This window comes from Cololabis saira, chromosome 10 (genome assembly GCF_033807715.1).
Source record: "Cololabis saira isolate AMF1-May2022 chromosome 10, fColSai1.1, whole genome shotgun sequence".
Classification (NCBI taxonomy): Eukaryota; Metazoa; Chordata; class Actinopteri; order Beloniformes; family Belonidae; genus Cololabis; species Cololabis saira.
This window is the reverse complement of record NC_084596.1, coordinates 21,071,543-21,092,297: the sequence shown is the minus strand read 5'-3', so window position 1 is coordinate 21,092,297 and position 20,755 is coordinate 21,071,543. Positions and strand designations below refer to the sequence as shown.

At 46.3% G+C, this 20,755-nt stretch overlaps 1 protein-coding gene across 2 annotated transcripts in view; it reads left to right on the top strand.

Annotated features, from left to right (window-relative positions):
• Positions 1-19,033, top strand: part of chd7 (chromodomain helicase DNA binding protein 7) — an 81,616-nt gene extending 62,583 nt beyond the window's left edge. For both annotated transcript variants that reach the window (XM_061731994.1, XM_061731995.1), the window contains exons 26-41: positions 2,232-2,321; positions 5,778-5,881; positions 7,426-7,555; positions 7,814-7,929; positions 8,124-8,535; positions 8,708-8,916; positions 9,955-10,980; positions 11,120-11,286; positions 11,982-12,236; positions 13,317-13,487; positions 13,590-13,823; positions 13,912-14,118; positions 14,262-14,402; positions 14,543-14,647; positions 14,729-14,909; positions 15,710-19,033. In XM_061731994.1, coding sequence (XP_061587978.1) covers positions 2,232-2,321; positions 5,778-5,881; positions 7,426-7,555; positions 7,814-7,929; positions 8,124-8,535; positions 8,708-8,916; positions 9,955-10,980; positions 11,120-11,286; positions 11,982-12,236; positions 13,317-13,487; positions 13,590-13,823; positions 13,912-14,118; positions 14,262-14,402; positions 14,543-14,647; positions 14,729-14,909; positions 15,710-16,797 — 4,636 coding nt within the window. In that variant the 3' untranslated portion in view covers positions 16,798-19,033. The remainder of the gene's footprint in view (positions 1-2,231; positions 2,322-5,777; positions 5,882-7,425; positions 7,556-7,813; positions 7,930-8,123; positions 8,536-8,707; positions 8,917-9,954; positions 10,981-11,119; positions 11,287-11,981; positions 12,237-13,316; positions 13,488-13,589; positions 13,824-13,911; positions 14,119-14,261; positions 14,403-14,542; positions 14,648-14,728; positions 14,910-15,709) is intronic.
• Positions 19,034-20,755: the final 1,722 nt, after the last annotated feature.

Here is a 20,755-nt window from a genome sequence, read left to right as displayed (position 1 = left end):
CTGGCTGCACGCCAGGCCAGGTGCTAGGCAGGCAGACCTGTTGGAAGTGGGTGAAAGACGCACACAAACACACACACACACACACACACACTTGGGGGTGATTATGTGGTGCCATCTGTTAGGCTGGAGCACAGCGTTGTGTGGCTAATCAGGCCTGGCACATTGATGGATGAGCACACACAGCCTGCCAACAAACACACACACTGCAACTTGTTATGCCATTGATGCACACACACACACACGCACACACACACAAAGTCATGAGTTGCAAATGACAGTCTTCATGCCCCCCTCTCTCTTCAGCGCCTCTCCAAACTTTGTGTTCCCTTCTTTCCAGCAGAGCTCCATCCTTTCACTCCCTCCACTCGCCTCCTCCTCCTCCTCTCAAACCCATCCTCTCCGGCTCCGTCTTCTGCCCCAGACGCCATTACTGGCATTAAATCCTGGTGACAAATCTGATGACAAATGTTTACAGTGAAGCAGATCTCCCTGATAGCTGCGTTTCCAATGTCAGGAGATCAAATCAGATTTACATTCCCTTTTGAAGTGATTCATGACCGGCCTCGTTCATCTCACCAGGGAGGAGGCTTGAAGCAAACGCACAGGGAAATATCTGCCCAGAGATGCTGACCGTTCCCCCGACGGCACAAGCAGGAAACTGAAAAGCTAAATTTAGAGAGACGATAACTGGAATATATTTTCTATCTTAGTAATTCAAGCTCATAACCTTTAGACCTTTTTCACGGAGGTGAATCAAATTGGCCTTTTGCTTAAGTACAGTCTGAAAGGTCTGATCAGACCTCCTTCAGTCACTGAGTCAAATTGAGATGGGGAAATGAATTCATTAGTGTTACTGCAATGGAAATAGGTCATTTGGAGCAACACATTTTTCAAGCTTTTATTTTGTAAGCATCTAGTTGCAACGGATAGATGTCAAATATACAGCAGGACGAGCCAGACTGGTCAGCATGGCGTTGAACCTCAGTCCCAAGCAAACAACAATCTGGTTCTGACTTAAGTGGATAATGTGCCACATTTGTTAATTTTCTGAGCCTGAAGCATCAGACCCTCTGAAAACGATCCAGCAGGGTCCCGATCGAGAGGCAGCACCGACGGGTGCTTATCAGACGCAGTGGTTAGCGCTACAACCAATCACAGCAACAAACGAGGTGACGTAATCTAATGGCGCTTTTGCACTAGTCCCGGCTCGGTTCAGCCCCGTCTTGCACGTTTGCACTAGGGGCTGAGACGTGTAGAGCCACTCCAAGCCGATACTTTTTCTGTAACCAGTCTGGCCAGGTTCTTTGCAAGCTGAGCCGGGACTATTTCTGACGTCACCACCCTCCGCGCCTCTGATTGGTCGGGGGGCGGGGCCGTCAGACGTTTGAATCAGGAAGCGGGAGTCAGCACGAGAGCGACCCGCGGCTCGCAGCGATTTTATTATAAAGCGCAAAACGTCTGTTTGGTGATCCAACTCTGAGGTGCAGATGTTCATAAACCTGGTGGCTGAGGAGAGAATTAAAAAAGGGATGTAGACGGGCTGTTTTACTCTCAGCCGCTCGCGGCTCCAGCTGATTTCTGATCAGCGCCGACATGAACAAAGCGGTTGCGCAATCGAGTACGTCACAGCAGCTTCACCACAACCTGCCCACTTCTCACCTGGCTGTGGAAAAACAAACGGGTAGAGGCGGGTAGAGGCGTGATGAGCCGAGTCGGGCCGAGTAAGTCCTAGTGCAAAAGTGCCAAAAGCGGTGGGAACGAGAGGGAGGAGAGTGTGTTGGGTCGAAGAGTTGTGAAACCTTTGCTGTAGCCTGTCAACAAAACAGCAAAGTACATCTTCATTGCAAAGGAATTATTACTTTATTATTTGAGCGTCGTCTTCTGTTCACGAGAAAAAGTTCAAATCTTTAGCTGTGCTGCAGAAGCTGATTCAAACAGCCTTTAATCTTCAACTACAGCCATCGACACTGTTTGCATCCAGACGTCACCACTCTGTCGTCATCGCGTCAGCCCCGCCCACAGGATAGACTGATCTGATTGGCACCTGCATGTCTAGATTTCTAGGCTATGATTTTATATTTGTATCAAGTAAATATCTCTGTCTACAGCCTGGCATTTAATAACCCATTACAGCTATTAAAACAACTTATTTGTGGATGATCTTTTAATACTGCAAGCTGAGGAGTCCTGCTACTGTTTATCTAAATGAAAGACTTCTTGCTGTTTTGCAGGGTTCTGCTCAGAGTGAGGATGCTGTATTATCTGCGACAGGAAGTCGTAGGCGACCAGGCCGAGCGCATCCTGGAAGGAGCAGACTCCAGGTTAGTTGATGCTGTTTTCTCTCTCTCCGTTATAACTTCTGCAGACCCGGCAGAAGGCTTACTCTCACATGCAGGGTCATCCTCTTTTTCCCTCCTCTGTTACGCTGTGATCTTTTTGTTGGTAACGTCGTTGGGTTTTAACAAACTAATGGGATTGTTGGACTTGATCTCATTTCCTAAAGTAGCACCCGACATCACAAATGTGGTTTCTTTTATCATAAAGAAGGGACCACCCACCTGAAAGATGTTGATTTTTGGTGCCATCACACTCTTGCGCATCCTCCTCGTTAATCATCCGGCGTCCTCAGAGGATCTGACAACCTGATATTAACGGAGGGGGAAAACGCATCAATCCTGTGCAGCAGGGATGTTTTCCTAGAATACCTGATACAGTGGGAAAGCAAATGGAAAGGCTTCATTTCTTGGATGCATCACAGAAGTTGAGAAACGGATATTTATGTGAACATGTGATGAATTATTACTGAGGTGTATTTCAGCCTGTTCTAGTGGCCTCTTTGGCAGGATTTTAGCTATTCTGACAGACACAAACATACTTTTTCTGGAGGAAATTAGCTTTATTTCACAGTTTGGCCTATTTAGAAGTTTATTCTGTAATGCTGTTGTTCACGGCGAAGTGGTGCTGATGTAGACCAGCTCCGGATACTTTGTTCGTCTCATTCAGATGAGTCCTTCCCTCTTTGATGTTTCTGTTTGTCTTACACTGCACTGTTCTTGCCATCTGTCCATCCTTTTTCTTTTTCTTCGGTGCACTTTGCCTCATCTCCCATCCCCCTCTCACGCTGCCACCCAGATGTGAATGCTTTTATAATGTGGAGCACATGCACTCAAAGTTGCTTCTCCCCCACTCAGTGGGTACTGTGACAGACCTGTGTGTGTGTGTGTGTGTGTGTGTGTGTGTGTGTGTGTGTGTGTCAGGGCGTGCCAGGCAAGAGCATACGGGGTGCCATCATGCCAACATATGCCAGGGGGATTTAGCATGCCAGTCTTGGCGCGCACACACTCGTGTGTGTGTTGCCAAGGCCAGGCATGCTGCTGTTTGCAGAGATAAGGGGCTGTTTCCCTGGTTCCTTCTTCCACCAGTCACCCTCTGTCTTTCTGCTCCCATTGTGCATCGTACCCTTTCTCTCAATAACTCGCTGGAAGCGCCATTCTCTTTCCATAATGGAGGGATTTTTGTTTTTTATTTTTCCCCCTTCCCCGTCTCGGCGCTACAACTTAGGAGTAAAGTAATCAACTATTTTGAGTTCATTTTCATGCATTTTCCAATTAAGCGTGTGGTTTTTATTGAGCTCTTGTCATTTCAAAAACGTCAGTTAAACTGTACGTTCAGCGTTGGAGGCGCCAATATGTTGGGTTACATTTTAGAGTATTGCCGTCAATATAAATCCCTTAAATACTTCCAACGCTTTAAAATGAAGGCATTAAAATATCAGCTTCAATTTCAATTGAAGAAATATTTGCTTGCTTTTAGGAAATGTCACCAAGCCCTTCAGTCTCCCGTCTCTGCTGTTGCTCGGCAGAAACTAGGAACCTTATCTAAGCTGTCGCTGGCTACAAACGTTGATGTCTTCATGGTGCTGTCTCAGATGTGACGTTCACCTGTAGTTGGGTCAAACCGAGGCTGAACCGCGCTGAGACCACCACGCCACAGCGGTCCCGGTGCGGTTTCCGTGTTCACTAAACGAACCACACACGGCCCAGCGGTCCTCAGGGCCGCACTAACAAACCTGTAGGGGGACCGTCGAAGTTCTGCTGTAATCAGTGACGGGCCAAAACCGAGCCCCTAATGAACACATCTGGACTCTGAGGTGACGAGACACTAATGAAATAAAGTCCTAGAGCCCAGAGATTTAATTACTTGTCAGAAATTGAGACTTCTGCATAATCCAGGCTTCAAGTAAATAACGTTCCCACTTGAATTGAATTTGCTTATCCCCAAAGAGGAATCGTGGTGTTGCAGAAGGCAAATGTGAAGTCCCTAAAGGTCGTCATGGAGGCGTTTGGGATGTTGTTTAGCCTGATGAGCTCATATTCACCATCAGCGGGTAACGGGGACAAAGCCCTCAGTTAAGGAAGCTCCTCAGTTTAAAACAAGTCCCTGCATCCCTTTACTCTCATCTCCCATCTGCAGTCTGTCTGAATGATATGAACGAGATGCAAGGGATACATCGGAGTCTGAATATCTTCCTTAAGTCATGTCTCATAATTAGGAACGGGCGATATTTTACCGTTCACGATAAACCGTCAAAAAAATTCCCCATGGTAAGAATTTGTCATCTCGCGGTAAAAATTATAAATTCCCGTTGATGACGTTTTTGTGTAAAGCTGATTTATGGTTCTGCGTTAAATCCACGCACATACGTGTGAAGGGAGGAAGGGAGGAAGGAAGGAAGGAAGGAAGGAAGGGAAAAAACAAGGGAGGGAGGGAGGGAGGGAGGGAGGAAGGAAGGAAGGAAGGGAAAAAACAAGGAAAGGAGGAAGGAAGGAAGGAAGGGAAAAAACAAGGAAAGGAGGGAGGAAGGAAGGAAGGAAGGAAGGGAAAAAACAAGGAAAGGAGGGAGGAAGGAAGGAAGGAAGGGAAAAAACAAGGAAAGGAGGAAGGAAGGAAGGAAGGGAAAAAATAAGGAAAGGAGGAAGGAAGGAAGGAAGGGAAAAAACAAGGAAAGGAGGAAGGAAGGAAGGAAGGAAGGGAAAAAACAAGGAAAGGAGGAAGGAAGGAAGGAAGGGAAAAAACAAGGAAAGGAGGAAGGAAGGAAGGAAGGAAGGGAAAAAACAAGGAAAGGAGGAAGGAGAGAGCAGGAGGAAAGAAAGAAAGGATAAATTCCCGTTGATGACATTTTTGTGTAACAAACATGGCGGATCTGAGAGCGAGATAGATTTATAGTTACAAAGATGGAGTTGAATTGGTATTTTTTTATCGTCATTTTTATCGTTATCGGGATAAATGCCAGAAATTATCGTGATACATTTTTTAGTCCATACCGCCCATCCCTACTCATAATTCAATATCACCAATATTCCTGCCGTGTCCTTGTCGACGCCCCAATCTTGTTCTTTTTCTTTAACCCCAAATGATGCCACGTTCCCCCTAACGGTGTTGCTCAACGTTCAGTCACCGGCACCGGTCGGGTTTCTGTGCCCAGTTTAGCCAGCTGGCCTTCGGGGTGGTAGGGCATGATCTCAAATCCATGAGGACAGAAATTAGTAGACGCTGCTGTAGGGTCGGGGAAATGTGAAGAGCTGAAGTGGAATATCAGATGGTGCTTCAAGAGTTCTGGTCCACTGAAATCAGTTGCTGTGAAAATATGACTCAAACACAAGATGGTTCACAATCTGGATTCTGTTAATATTTCTATTTGAAAATGGAAATAAAAGACTGCAAACAGAACAAGGTTCACTCAGATGATGCATTGTTGCCTTGTGCTTGTACCACAGTGTGCTAGACGTCTGGATCCCTCAACCTTTCCACGCTGAGGTCCCAGCCGACTGGTGGGACACCGACGCGGACAAATCCCTGCTCCTCGGTGTCTTCAAACACGGTAAGAGATGCACTCGTACGCTCACCACCGCCAGACTGTGAGTGTTTGCACACGCCGCACACTTGTGCTGCCACCGGTTGATTGGCTGCGCTGAGGCCGTGCACAGCTGCCGGGCTCCAAGGGCAGGTGTGCGCTCCAGTGTGCGCACATACGGTGATACAACTGTTATAAAGTTGATCTCAGAGCTTCAATAGCCAAGTCTTCACCGTCTCTGAACTCTGGAACTGCTTTGTTTTGAAACGTGGATCCGTGAGTGACCCACCTTTGAGAGCAGAGTAATGAGGCCGAGCTCTCGGAGAGTTTTCTTAGGATGGAGCGCCTCATTCATATCAGTTTGGGCATAATTGTCATAATTTATCCGTCACTGCCACCTTCTATGATTCAATTAGGACACACAAGCGCACACGGAGCAATACAAGAGGGCTCACCCGTTGTTAATCATAATCCATATTCACCAGTGAGGCCCCTTCAGGGGGACCAACACACACATACACACACACACACACACACACACACACACACACACACACACACACACACAAAACAATGGTACACACACACACATACAGAAGAGTGATGGCCTATAAAGGCCCTGATGATTAACGTTTGGCTGCGGGCGCAGGCCTGCGTAAAAGACAGAGTGACGGTTAGGAACAATGCATTACATCTTTCCTAATTGAAATGTGATGGAGAAAAAAAGAGGATGGATGAATAAGAGGCTAAAGGAGAGGCGGTGTGGTGGTTTACGGTGGCCCTCCTCCTTCTCTGCCTCCTGTCCTCGCCGCCGCCTCTCATTTCCTCCACTTTTCCTTTGCTTCCTCCCCCCTCACATGCTCCTCTGCTTTTTCCCCCGATTCCTTCTTTTTTTTTTTCCTCCCTTTTTCTCCCCCTTCTCCTTCCCGACGTGTCTCAGTAGGATCTGCACATTCTAATCTGTTCTGCCTGAATGCTTTTAACGGACAAACACACACGGGTTCCTCACACCCAGTAGCTCGCTTTCACAAACTCCACGACACACTTTTTTCCCTTTTTTTTCCCCCCCTCTTCTTCTTCTCATGCTCTGTTCTCGTCTCCAACACAAATAAGTGCCTGTAGGCAAACTTGGATCAACTCACACTCGTACATGCACATGCAGAACAAACTTGAGTGTGGATGAACACACACACACACACACACACACACACACACACACACACACACACACACACACACACACACACACACGTGCAGTCTTGTCAGCAGCTGGCTCCTGGGGTCTGCCCTTCTGCTGCTGTTTTTGTCTGTTCCTTCATTTAATATGGATCCTGTGTGTGTTTGTGCATTTATTTGTGTGTGTTGGACAGTCGTGCTCCGTCTATCTAGAAATGAGTTGGAAGACGCCACCGTTATTTGTGGGTTTTAGTGGGATGTGTGTAGAAAAATAACCTTTCGTTCTCTCTGAGGCATATTGGACTGGTAACTGGATGAAACCCAGTTTCAGAGCCCTCTCCTTCTCCAGGGATGGCGTCCAAGCCTTTATATTCCTCATCTATCTTTCTCTTCAGGCTATGAGAAGTACAACTCTATGCGTGCCGACCCCACCCTGTGTTTCTTGGAGCGAGTGGGTATGCCAGACGCCAAAGCGATTGCCGCTGAGCAGAGGGGCTCTGACATGATGGCAGATGGTGTCGAGGGGTAAGAGAGCAGTCTTGACTTAACAGAAAAGCCGCCCTGCACTCTTCCTTCCTTGCAGTATATCATCTTTTCTGTATTTGTCCCTTATTGGTGTTTAGTCTCTTTGAGACACCTTCTCTACGGGCTTTTTTTGTCATTTTCAGACAGTCAAATATCAGTTGGTTTTTATAAAAAAAGATGGTGTAAAGCCGCATTTATGAATGGTTTATTGTCCAGTCGTTTCAGAAGTTGAATGTTTTGCTTGTTGTCACTCTGTAGTGAGGATGAGGACCCAGAGTATAAGCCGCTGCGTATGCCTTTCAAAGATGACATGGACGACTTCACCAACTCTCCACTGGACGACAAAGATGACACGGTGGAGGGGGAGGCTGAGGGTAAGCTGGTACTCCGGGTGTTGAAAAAGTTAAAACATTAATGAATCTCCTCCAGAACAATCCACAGTGCAAGATAGGAGCTAAAGGAAAATACAATGACATTATATCATCACATGGATTTATTTGGCTCCTGCATTAGCAGCAAGATGATGGGATGATGTCATGAAAGCACTTCTCAAATGTGTTTCCTGCAGTCAAATCTGGTGAAAACGGTGCACCGCCACCCGCGATCTCCGGGCCCAACGAGCGACTCTGCTGGCCCGCGGCCTCGGCGCTGACGGCTCGTCTGCGTCGCCTCATCACAGCGTACCAGCGCACGAATCGAAGAGAGCAGCTCCGCCAAGAGGCTCTCAGCCGGCCTGATGGTCGCCGCCGACGACGCAGGGAGTTCCTGCCTTCTATCGGCATGGTTCCTGAAACAGGAGGAGCAGCGTCTTATATCCAAGATGGCACGGGGGTGTTCATGACAGAAGGAAGTCCATATCTGGCCAAAGGAAGTGCTTACTTTGCCAAAGGTGGTCAGTTCGTGCCAGAGGCTTCGCCAGTGATGACCACCAGCTCCCTGATGGCTGACAGTGCCATGTATTACAAAGAGAGGAGACAAAGGTACCGCTAGAAAACATACATGGATCCGGCACTATTAGACGGTGTTTTGTTTGATGTTCTTGGTGAAAAGACGAGTCTCAGTAACGACACACAACCTGAACAACTTGTGAACCCATAAGAGCGTTTCATGCAGATACTGATGATCATGTTCTCTTCACCGCTCTGTTCTCAGGTGGACGCGCCGCGAGGAGGCTGATTTCTACCGTGTGGTGTCCACCTTCGGCGTGGTCTTTGATACCCAGCGCCAGAAGTTTGACTGGACACAGTTCAGGGCTTTCGCTCGGCTCGACAAGAAGACAGACGAGAGCTTGGAGAAGTATTACTTCTCATTCATCGCCATGTGTAAACGAGTCTGCAGAATGCAGATCAAGACTGACACAGGTAAGAGGTAGTGCTGCACGCTGCTCCAGGCTGTTCCTTTAATGTTCGTCTCAAGTTCCAGCTGTGCTGGGTGTGTCTTAGGGCTGGGCCATATGGACCAAAAGTCATATCTCAATATTTTCTAGCTGAATGGCGATACTCGATATATATCTATTTTATAGCATTATAGCATAGCATCTCTGTTAGCTTCATTTTTTTCTGAGGCAAACCCTTAAAAAAACAGTCAGTTTTAATACAAAGCCACGTGCCAAATGTCACACAGGTTCCTTTATTAAAGGAGCATGAGGCAGGATTTATGAAAAAAAATTTGTATACGTTTTAAGTTTTCTAGTAATAATGTCAGATGAAGCGTTCCAAACCCAAAAGAATGAAAAGAAGAGTATCTCTCCGTTGCCTTGAATAGGCTGTGTGCTGCAAAATGTGCTTCCGGGCCGGAATTTCCCGCGCTGTCCTGCGGATGTGACGTCAAATGACGCTGCATGCACGTTCTCCCCGTTCTCCCGTGCCGGCTTCGCTGTTGGCTGCAGTACCCCCGACGGCCGTCGTGGTGAAGGGTGGCGCTAGAGAGTCTCATTTCTTAAAAGGAGCCTCATGCTCCTTTAACAGAGGTCTGCACAATATCAAAATGTATAAAACAAATTAAATAAAAATAAACTGCCTGCATATATAGAATAAAAATGCTTCTTGAATAAAATAAAACAAATATCCCTTTCCTGCATAACAATTAAATTAAAATACACTGTGCAATTAATACAATGTAGACAGTAACAGGCAGACTTTTCCACTGAGGTTGACAGTTGTGCAAATAACAAAACATTTGTGCAAATCTCAAATAAAACATTCAAGTCAATTTGTCACAAAATAAGCTATATCAAAATCATTAAAAAAAAAAAAGCTATATCGATATAAACGATACTGTCTCGTACCATATCGCGTTTGAAAATATATGGATATATATTAAAATCTCGATATATCGCCCAGCCCTAGTGTGTCTGTATAAGTTTTCCTGCTAACGACTGCTGCCTTTTTTTCTATCAGAACTCCCAGACCCGACCCTGATCATCGACCCCATCACGGAGGAACGAGCCTCTCGCACCCTGTACCGCATCGAGCTCCTCCGTCGCATCAGAGAGCAGGTTCTCCCACACCCTCAGCTCTCGGAGCGCCTCAAGCTCTGCCAGCCCTCCCCGGACCTGCCGGAGTGGTGGGAGTGCGGCCACCACGACCGGGACCTCCTCCTGGGAGCCTGCAAGCACGGTGTTAGCCGCACAGATTATCACATCCTGAACGACCCCACGTTGTCCTTCCTGGAGACCCACCAGCGCGCCACCAGCCAGCGAGGGGCCGGCGGGGGTGCAGGTGCCCCCGGAGAGTTCACCAAAGCCGGGACGGGAGCCGTGGAAACCACGTCCGCTCCACTTCTCACCCCGGCGGAGCTGGCGAGCGCTGCAGCCGCCGCTAAAATTGCTGTTAATGCAGCTGAGGAGGACGAGGAGGAGGAGGGAGGAGAGGCGAAGGACATAAAGGTTGAGAAAGGGAAAACTGAGACGGAGGTGAAAATTGAAACCAAGGGAGACGCTAACGACACCCCAAGCACAAAGGATGAAACCCACGAGGAACAAATGGGAAATCAGGGAGATGACGAAGAAGGGAAAGATGAGACGCTTGCCTCACCAGTGAAGGAGGTCAAGACAGAAGAGGGCCAGCTGAAGGTGGAAAAGGAGGAGCTGGAAGCACAGGAGGAGGATCAGGGGGAGGAAGAAAAGGTTCTGAAGTTGGAAAATGACCAAGAAAAAGACTTGACGGAGGAGAAGAACAGTGCGAGTCCTGAGGAGCTTCTCAGCAAGCAGGAGGACTCGAGCACTGAGCTCCACGAACACCCAGACTCCACCCTCAAAGCACAGCTGGGCTGCAAAGCCACAGAGGAGGAAGATGGAGAGGACAGAGAGAATCCAGACTTTCCCAAATCTCCAAAGTCTGCCGACACAGAGAAGAGCCCCGAAGAGGAGGAGGAAGAGAGGCTGGATGAAGACGATAAATCTGAGAAATCCTCTCAAGCTGAAGGTATCTCAGCGCGGATTTAAATAGTTTAAATATTATTTTTAGTTTGAAGAGCTGCTTCCAAACAGAAGATGTCTTGCTTGAATAATTTGTAAGCCCATTTTTGGGGGGAGTTGTAAGATTACTTTCTTCTCCTCCACAGCGAGCGCCGCGTCGGAGCAGAAGAACTTTGACGAGGAGAGTATTGCATCTCTGAGCATGTCGACCCGAGACGAGACCAGAGACGGGTTCTGCCCCGACGACCTGGCAGAGACGTCTGCGCTGCAAGCCCTGCAGGACCGGGCCTACGCCTTCTCCTTCTGGCCTAAGGTGGATGTTCATGCGTGATCCGTCCTCGTTATGTCCCATCACTCAGTAGTATCTCGCACTACTTATAATCACTTTCAGATATGGAGAGTTTTATAGATTTATTCTGCCTCTAAAAGAAAAGACTTGATTGACACTATTTGATATTTAATGCCACCATTGTTTTATATATTTAATGCTCAGCTGATTGTTAAAAACACATTTATTAGATTAAAGGAGATGATGATGATGAAGTAGTTTATTTGGTCGATCAGTTTCCATTGATAAATACTTAGCATTTCATTTCCTTTTGTAGGAAGGAAATAATAAAAAAAAGAAGTAAGGAATAAACCGACCAAAAGGTTTAGGCTGAAGCCTAAGCTTATTGTGCCTACCCTTTTCAACTTTGTTTATTTCATAGTACTTCAAAAAAAAAGAGAGCAAAGTAAACACAAATGCAAAACAAGAAGGAAGATAAATATGACAGAAAAAAAAACCTAGTACAAAATACAAACAGAAGACGGATCTCAGAAAAACAACTAACAGAGATCAATATTGGGACAATGAATTGGTCCTGTTTGGTTCAAACAAAAGTCAAAATGTTTGTTAAACTGCAACGTAAACACCAACAGGAAGAAAATGTTTTTGTTTGTTTTAATTGTCGTCATTATTTTATACATCAAGTAACGTCGTCTGTCCCCACTTTCTCCACCACTCAGGATCGAGTGATGATCAATAGGATGGATAACGTCTGCGAGGCGGTCCTGAAGGGCAAGTGGCCCGTTAACAGACGCCACGTCTTCGACTTCCCCAGCAACCTGTTGCCGGGTCACGGCTCGGCGGCGAGCGGAGCTGCCGCCGCCGCCATGGTGACGGAGAGTCCACTGCAGAGGCGGAGCTTGGCTGAGCTAACGATGGCTGGCATCCACATGGCGTACAGCGGCAGTGACGATAAAGCATCACCACAGGCGCACGTGAGTGCTGTTGCACACGTAAATGACGTAATGGCTTGTTATCCTTTAGTAGGGGTGTAACGGAGGTGACAAAGTGTATCGCGATATTGGGTTATTAATATTAATCCATTATGTTGACTAGTAACGCGCATCCGACCGCGACCGTGCGGACCAAAATCTTACTCAGCTCAGAAGAAACTAGTACCGTTTTGCGGTCCCGTTTTGAGCTCTGAACCTTTACTTATGTAAGTCTGGTGTAGAGTTAAGCCTTACCTTATTAAATTAAACCTTTTTCGGGTCGTGAGTAGGATAAACACGGGACAACTTCTGCTTGAGTTCCAGTGTACTTTAATGTCCCTCAACAGTGTAGGATTTTAGAACATCAACACAGCAGCTAGTGCTGTATCACTCCGCCCAATCTAAAACATACTAATCACTACAGATAAACTGACTAGTGTCATTATAGTCCCTGATTTACAGAATATAAAGAATATATTTATAAAATAATGAACCCTGAATTACCAAAGTAACCTTAACAAAAATAAATCTCCTCTTACACTTATAAGGTGAGCATGAATCAATCTTTTTTATGATGTAAAATTGTATGTTTTTTCTTACTTTTATTTATTTATTTAATTTTAGTTGTTAAATTTCTGGAAAAGAAAAAAGTCAAATCATACATGAGAGAAACTATTCAGTTTGTGGCAAAATATTTTTACTTGTATGAAACTGAAGATGCATAATGCAAACCTGACATTTACTTTTAGTTCAGTTTGTGGAAAATGGTTGGCCTGGCTTTCTCTTTAAAACTTAAACAGTTATAAAGCATTACAAACTGTAACAATAAGGCAAACGTACAGCATTGTTTTGTATTTTGTGTCTTTCAAATAAAAGACAATTTTTTCCAGTCATATGTTCCTCATTCAAGGTTGTTAAAAAAATACTGCTATAATATCGTATCGTTATCGTGACCTCAATATTGTGTATCGTGAGATTAGTGTATCGTTACACCCCTATCAATATTCCACAATAACTTCTGAAAAGTGATTCCGTTTAGGAATGGAAACGGAAACGGGAGTAACTGTTGACTTGGTGTTGTAGGAGGATGCTCTAAGTCTGACGGTGCCACGGCAACGGAGGAGGAGGAGGAGAAAGATCGAGATTGAGGCGGAGAGGGCGGCCAAGAGACGTAACCTGATGGAGATGGTGGCTCAGCTGAGAGAAAGCCACGCCGCTGCCGAGTCGCAGAACCAGGCGATGGACCTCACCAAGGTGCTCGCCGTGAAGCTCGCTCTCCAACCAGTTTGCTAACAATTACTCAGAATTGGTTTGCGTGAAAACTTTGACTGACTGAAGCTGGTGTTTTGTGTTCAGGGCATGCAGCAGCACCACAAGGCTGCTCCGTCTCTCGCCGGCTTCCCCAGCGGCCTGGTGACAAACCCCTCCCTCAAGGCACAAATGGAGTTGTTGCAGCAAGTCCCACGATCGGGACACACAGCCAATGGTTTGTTGGAGACCGACCTGCCCATTATGAGAAGGAGGCGGGGCCGCAGGAAAAATGTGGAGGGCCTGGAGCTGCTGTTCATGGGCAACAAAAGAGCTGGAGGGGTGAGTAACGGTGTGCAGGAGGACGTGAGCCCTGGGTCTCCCTGCAACACCTGCATCACAATCTTTTTCTCTCTCTGACATTTTGCAGGATGATGCTGATGGGACGAAGGTTTCAGGCAGGGTTCAGGACGCTGCCCGTTCGCACAGACCCATCTCTGCCCCCGAGCAGAGCCCCAGTGCCAGAGCTCCCGCCTCCAGCAGCCTGGAGGACGAGGACGCAGCCGTTTCCAGTAAAGACCTGGGAGAGTGGCTGAGGCAGCACCCGACGTACATGGACATGCCTGGATTCACACCAGTAAAGCCCCCCCATCCCTTCTCACTGTTCTTTAGTGTGACGCTTGAGCAAGAGCATCTCATTTTGCTGTAAACTTCTGGGTGGTTTTTCTTCTTTTTGTTTTAACCCGTTTTTTTTTCTTCTTTTTTTTCCGCTCACTACAGAAGAACGAAGAGTTGGCACTGTCTCAGTTCAATAAGCCCAAGCAGAAGCGGCATCGCTGTCGAAACCCCAACAAGATCGACATCAACACTCTGACTGGGGAGGAGAGAGTCCCTGTGGTCAACAGACGGAATGGACGCAAGGTGAAAACAAGCAAATAAAGTACACCAGGGTCACATCTTGAGCAGTAAACACTATCACAGGATGAAAGGCATATTAAAGTTATGCTTTTCTACAGATTCATCAGTTTGCAAGCTAAAAATGTTTTCTGCTCTTGTTCCAGATGGGCGGGGCCATGGCTCCACCAATGAAAGAGCTTCCCCGGTGGTTACTGGAGAACCCCGAGTTCTCTGTGGCCCCTGACTGGACGGAGATCGTCAAACAGTCGGTACGTAACAAAGAAAAGATCCATCACCTTATCAACTCCAGGTTGAAAATAAGAACTAAATTAAAATTTTCCTCCGCACAGGGTTTTCTCCCAGAAGCCATGTTTGATCGCCTCCTGACCGGCCCCGTGGTCAGAGAGGAGGGCGTGCGTCGCCGGGGCCGACGACCCAAGTCTGAGATAGCGAAGGCGGCGGCTGCTGCCCAGGCGGCTGCAGCCGCTCAGGCTGCACACGCGTCGCTGGCGACCGCAGCCTCGTCTGCAGGTACGACGCTTTGCTCAAGCAAGCGCTTCACATGAAAGTTCGGGGGGGCTGTCATCATATAGAGTAGTAGGAGGAGCTAGGCCTGTGTTGAAAAAATCGATTTTCTGATTCTAAATCGATTCTCATATTAATTCCTAAAGATCGATTTCTTTTTTATTAAAACATTTTTTTATTTATTTATTTTTTTCCATCATAACATTTTTGCCTGGTGAACTTTAGTCCCAGTAGTTTTGAAAACTCCTGAACTAAATGAACTTTTCTTTAGAGAAAATGCTGGACATTTCAGCTTAAATTTCTAAATGTTATATTAGTTCAATGAAGTTCATATTATCTATATTTACTATAGCTTGTTTGGTTTCTCTGTTATCGGACACAGTTTACCATGAAATACCTGAAAAATGCCGGTGCTTCATGTCCAGCTGTGTCTGGTGACAGAATAAATCAGACTAGCTAAAATAATTTGTTTACTGCTTGAGCTGTTGCAATTTCTTTCTTTTTTTTGCACTTTAAATGGATATTGAAATGCCTATTTGAGTTATTTATTTCTTAGTTATTTCACAATAATTATTGTGAAATTATTATTTCAATAGTTATTTTACAGTCATATAATCCAGGCAACACTAACCCAAATCAATATCGGATCGAATCAAATGGTGATAATCGATTCTGAATCTTAAGAATCGGAATCGAATCGATTCTTGACATTTGAATCGATACCCAGCCCTAGGATGAGCCCAAGTACTCCTTGTAGCAGCTGTGTGGTGATGGAGCTCCGTTCTGACTGTCTTGTGCATCTGCAGGAGGAATCAACCCTCTGCTGTTGAACAGCCTGTTTGGAGGGATGGACCTGTCGTCTCTCCAGAGCCTCCAGTCCCTCCAGCTGGCCGCCGGGCTGATGGCCTTCCCTTCTCCCAGCGACCCCAAGCAGTCTGCCGCCAACGCCGCCGCCGCCTCCATGCTGCCCCTCATGCTCCCCGGGATGGGAGGCCTGCCCAACATGGCCGCCGCCCTGCCGAACATGTTTAGCCTCGGAGGGCTGTTTGGAAGTAACCTGGCCGCGGCCGCCTCTGCCGCTTCAAACTCTGCCGCTGCTGCTGCTGCCGCCGCCGCGGCCGCACAACACACCAACGGAAGCTTGGAAAGGGAGGGAGACGGCGAGGAGGCCGCGATATCCAAGAGGAAGAGGGAGGGGGAGGAGAAGTATCAAGGAGAAGGTTGTGGCGAGGCGGGAGAGGACGAAGAAGAAGAGGAGGCCAAGGGAAATGAGGATGGAGGGAAAGCAAAAAAGAGGAAGGGGGGAGAGGGCGGTTCAGAGAAATCATTCAGTGACGTCACCGCGGCTCCTAAGATGCTGGCTGCTGATTCGCCGGCGGAAGTGTCCATCAACGGGGATGCGGCGGCCCTGCTGGCGGCTGCCGGCATGTCTGCCAACTCCCTGGCGTTCAACCCCTTCCTCATCTCCACCATGGCTCCCGGCCTCCTCTACCCCTCCATGTTCCTGCCCCCGGGGCTCGGGGGAATCAGCCTCTCCGCCTTCCCCACGGCCTCCACCTTGGCCGAGCTGCAGAGCGCCATGGCCGGGGCCCTGGGGGGCGGCGCCGTCACCCCAAACCTCCTGAGAGACGAAGACGACGAGGACAAGAAAGACGGGGAGAAGGCTGCCGTAGAGGGGGAGGATGAGGGCGAAGACGGAGGAGGGGACAGTGACTTGGCCGAGGAGAATGCGGGAAGAGCAGAGGGGGAGAACAGCGGAGAAGCTGAGCCTGCGGCTCTCAGAGGAGGAAAAGGAGACGAGGAGGAGGACGAGGAGGAGGAGGATGAGGAGGAGGAGGACGAGGAGGAGGAGGATGCAGCTGCGGCGTCTCCTCAGAAGGGCAAGAGTGACTGAAATAAAACACAAAACTGACTGGCCTTGAACATTTCCTCCCCTCTGACGTCCCCTCGCCACGTTTACACACTTCCACCAGAAATATCCAAACTATTATGATCATGTTATTTTGTTTTCTTTTCTTTGCGCTTTTTGTTGATTTTGTCCTTCACTCTGTTGTTTATCTGTTGTTTGGATGTATTTACTACGTGTCAGAGAGGACGAGGTGTGTTTGTGTTAAGTTAAATCTCTCTGATCGCTGGTGTAGTCAGGGAAAATCTTCTGCCGCTCACTCGGAGCTCGGCTCGTACTCAAAGACTGTTTCTTCTTCTCTGGTTGGTTTGTGTGCGCTGTGAACCGCGCCCACACTCTTTTTCTACAATCCCTCAAATAGGACTTCACAAATTTCCAATAGTACTATTATTATATTATTATATTATTATTGCTGCTGCTTTCAGCTCTCAAGTCTTTATTCTTATTTTTGCCTCAGTTTTCTGTTGTTGGCAGCATCTCATCAAAAAGAAGAAACGCCCGTTTGCCGGTGCTTTTTTCTAACATCAGTTCTCAAAAGAAAACAGCATTACAGCTAACCCAGCTGTCTGTCTGACAAAGCTGCTGCAAAATGAATTGTGGGTAATGGAGTTGATTGAGCTGCTCTTTTTTTTGAGAGCAAATATGTTGTAGTTTTTTGTTTTGTTTTTTCTTTTGGTAGTTCTTGCATATCAGATCAGGTAGACCGATGAGGAGAACGACCCGGACTGGCACAGAGATCAGTCACCAACTCATCCAAGTGCATCCTTGATCCTGAGCTGCACACACTCAAACGTTCAGGTGTCTACCACTACACACACTAACCCCTCTTGTTTCTGTGATTGTTTTTTCTTTTTTATTTTAATTATAGATATTTCCTTTTGAGTGTGCTCGTGCACGCTGAACCGATACTGTTAAAGCCAGTCCCACACTGAATACCAGTCTCATGTCTTTCTACTGCCACATCTGAATCTCGTCTGCCTCTCCGAGGCGGCTGGTTGCATGGGCGCGCGGGGTGGCAGGCGGGCTGGGTCTGCCGCCAGTCAGGCCTCCTGATTGGTCCGCTCCGCCGCCACAGCCGGCCGTCCTCGCCCGGAGGCTTCTGTGAATGAATACGCAGCGTTGGTCCACACAGGGATGTGATGTTTCAGGTTTCTTCTTGAAAGGGGGCACATAAGATTTTGTTTTCTTTTTTTCTTTTTTTTTTTTCTTTCTTTCTTTCTAGTTGCTGCAACATTAACGTTTTAATTTTTGACTTCTTTCACATCCCGGTAGTTCAGACCAAGTGCTGCTCCATAGTGACCTTCTATTTAAAGACTGTTGCTCTAGTCACACACACTGACACCAGGCCTGACCAAAACAGGACCGAGACACGGTTGGAAACTGGGGCCGAGTTGGAAACTTTCAATTTTTCTGTATGAAGTTCGACTCTGGTTGCCGAGTGAGTTTTTTTTTTTTTTTAAATACTTGAAAAGCACGAGTGGTGGTTGATTTGTGTCCCCAAAGGCCAGTTCAAGTGTCTGAGAAGAATCTAGTGCTGCAAGTGATTTAAATATTTCAAAGTACATTCAAACAGACACACACACAATCACACACACACACTAGCCAGGTCTTATTAACGTTTGCTCTCACAACCAACCGGCAGATGCAGGGAGGGAAATGAGTTGCGGAGGGGAGGAGGGGGGGTTGTTCTCTCTGGAGACGTTTCCCCGTCGCAGGTCCTCGTCCTTTCCTCGGATGCTGAGACAGCAATAACCAAGGCAGCTTCTGAATGTTCCAACATCGCTCTCCCAACACACACACACACACTCGCTCACACACACTCGCACACGAAATAAACAACCACAAGTGTCGTATGAAACGAAAAACAAAACTAAAACTGTAAAATGACAGAATTAAGTACTGCAATCAGTTTTGTCTCACTCTGTTCCTGTTGATGCACTGGTGTTAAAGATTTAAAATAGTCAGGTACCTTTATTACTTAGCTACTTTTCTTGAAAAAAAAAGGACTTTTTGTTACTTTTAGCCAGCAAGCTGAAGAGCATTACCTCAAAATTCTTATCTAGCCTTGAAGTTTACAGACATACCATGTAAATGTTTTTTTTTCCTTTTTGTCTTTTTGTTTTGTTTTTTGTTGGTTTTTTGTTTTTTTTTGAGACATCAAGTATGATGAATTGTAGCTATGATGCTTTTAATAAAAGTGAATCATATTCGCCTAGGAAACCAATCCTGAGCTTCTGTCTCATTTCTCGTGGCGTTTAAGGAGCAGTTACGTTCCAGGAATCGTGTTTTTTGTGTTTGTAAACTGACGTGTGATGCAGAGTGCTGTTCAAAAAGGTTATCCAGAACTGGTTTTGTTCGTTCATCAAACTTTACATCACAGTTTGCAGACTTAAGAATACAATTTATAAGAAATTCATAGATGAAACTAAAATTGCACCATGTTCAGGTCAAAATGACTCCACAAGCAAAAGTCAGCATTTAGTGTGACGTGCAGAAACGAGCGCTGATTTAACTCGTGATGCCTCGCGCAGACGTTTGCTTTGATATCTGTTAGGATCCAATTCCCTTTTGGTTTAAGAGGTTCCTGGGTTTTTATATCTTGGAGACATCAGAAGACAAACAAGGATTTCTTTAAAACTTTGATAAAACAAGACTAAAGGTGCCTAAGACTTTAGCCCAGCACTGTGCGTATTCATGTCCTTACACTGGCGTAGTGACATTTTGATAGATTGTACATTTAGCTGTGTATTAACAGTTAGATCCAGAGGTATTTTTTTAATGGTTTTGCCTTGATATACGCCATCGTAATGGCTTTGAAAGATGTGATGAAAATGTAGACTTTCAACTTTAATGTGAGAGGTTTCATTTAAGAAGAAATATGGAGTTCATCATTTTGTAAATGCAGCCGTTTTAAGTAAAGTCTCCAAATTCAGGTAAACACATTTGGACAACGGATGGAAAAGTTGATGGTCGGATGTGTGTATAGTTTCAGTCAAGATAAATAGCCGATAAAAGGTCTGGAGTTGATGTCGGGTGGAGTTGGAATTATAAAGTGTGAGTGAAGGAGGTCATTAGGCTGAAAGGAAAACACTCCTGGAGAGATGACAAACACGTTATGTGGCCAAATCAATAGTTTGGTTCATTCCTAAAATGAAGTCTGAAGTGGATGATCAGAGAATCCTTTTCCTTGGTGAAGAAAACCCTTCACAACATCAGACGTCAGTAACACTCCAGAGGGAGCAGGTGTGTCTGTCCAAACCTTCGTGACTTACAGAGGGTTTACACCAAGATGCAAACCACTAACCTTTCTGTTAGTAAACCTCTAAACTAAAAGACCACATGCACCAAACATGGTGGAGGTAGTATTATGGTATGGCTGCCAGTGGAGCAGGTTCACATGGTGTTTATTGATCATGTGACAGAAGTAGCACGATGAATCCTGATGTGTACGGAGCACTTCAGGTAGAAATGGATAATGACACCAAACATATTGTGAAATATTCATCAGTGGTCAAGTTGGTCACCTGATCTCACCTCAAAAGGTCGTGATTTTCAGTCACTGGAGACGGAAAGGCTCACAAACAAGGAACACCTGGTGGTGAAGGAGGAAAATCTGAATTTGAAGGCGAGTACGGTTATATTAACGAATATGTTACTTTGTCCAAATACTTCTGAGCCCCTGAAAATACAAGAACTTTGCTTAAAATAGCTGTCGTTTCTAAATGGGTAGATGTCGTACTTTATAAAACCTCTTAGCGTAGAAAAGGCCACATGTTCATTGTTTTACTGCCAAAAGCAAAGAGTTTTAAGGCCAAAATCATTGTTCAAATACTTCTTGACCCGACTGTATCAGTGAAATCTGTAACATGATGGTGACAACAAATTGAGGTCCTTAGTTAAATATTTAGTTATGAAATCATCAGATAATTTGTGGTAAGTCTCGAGC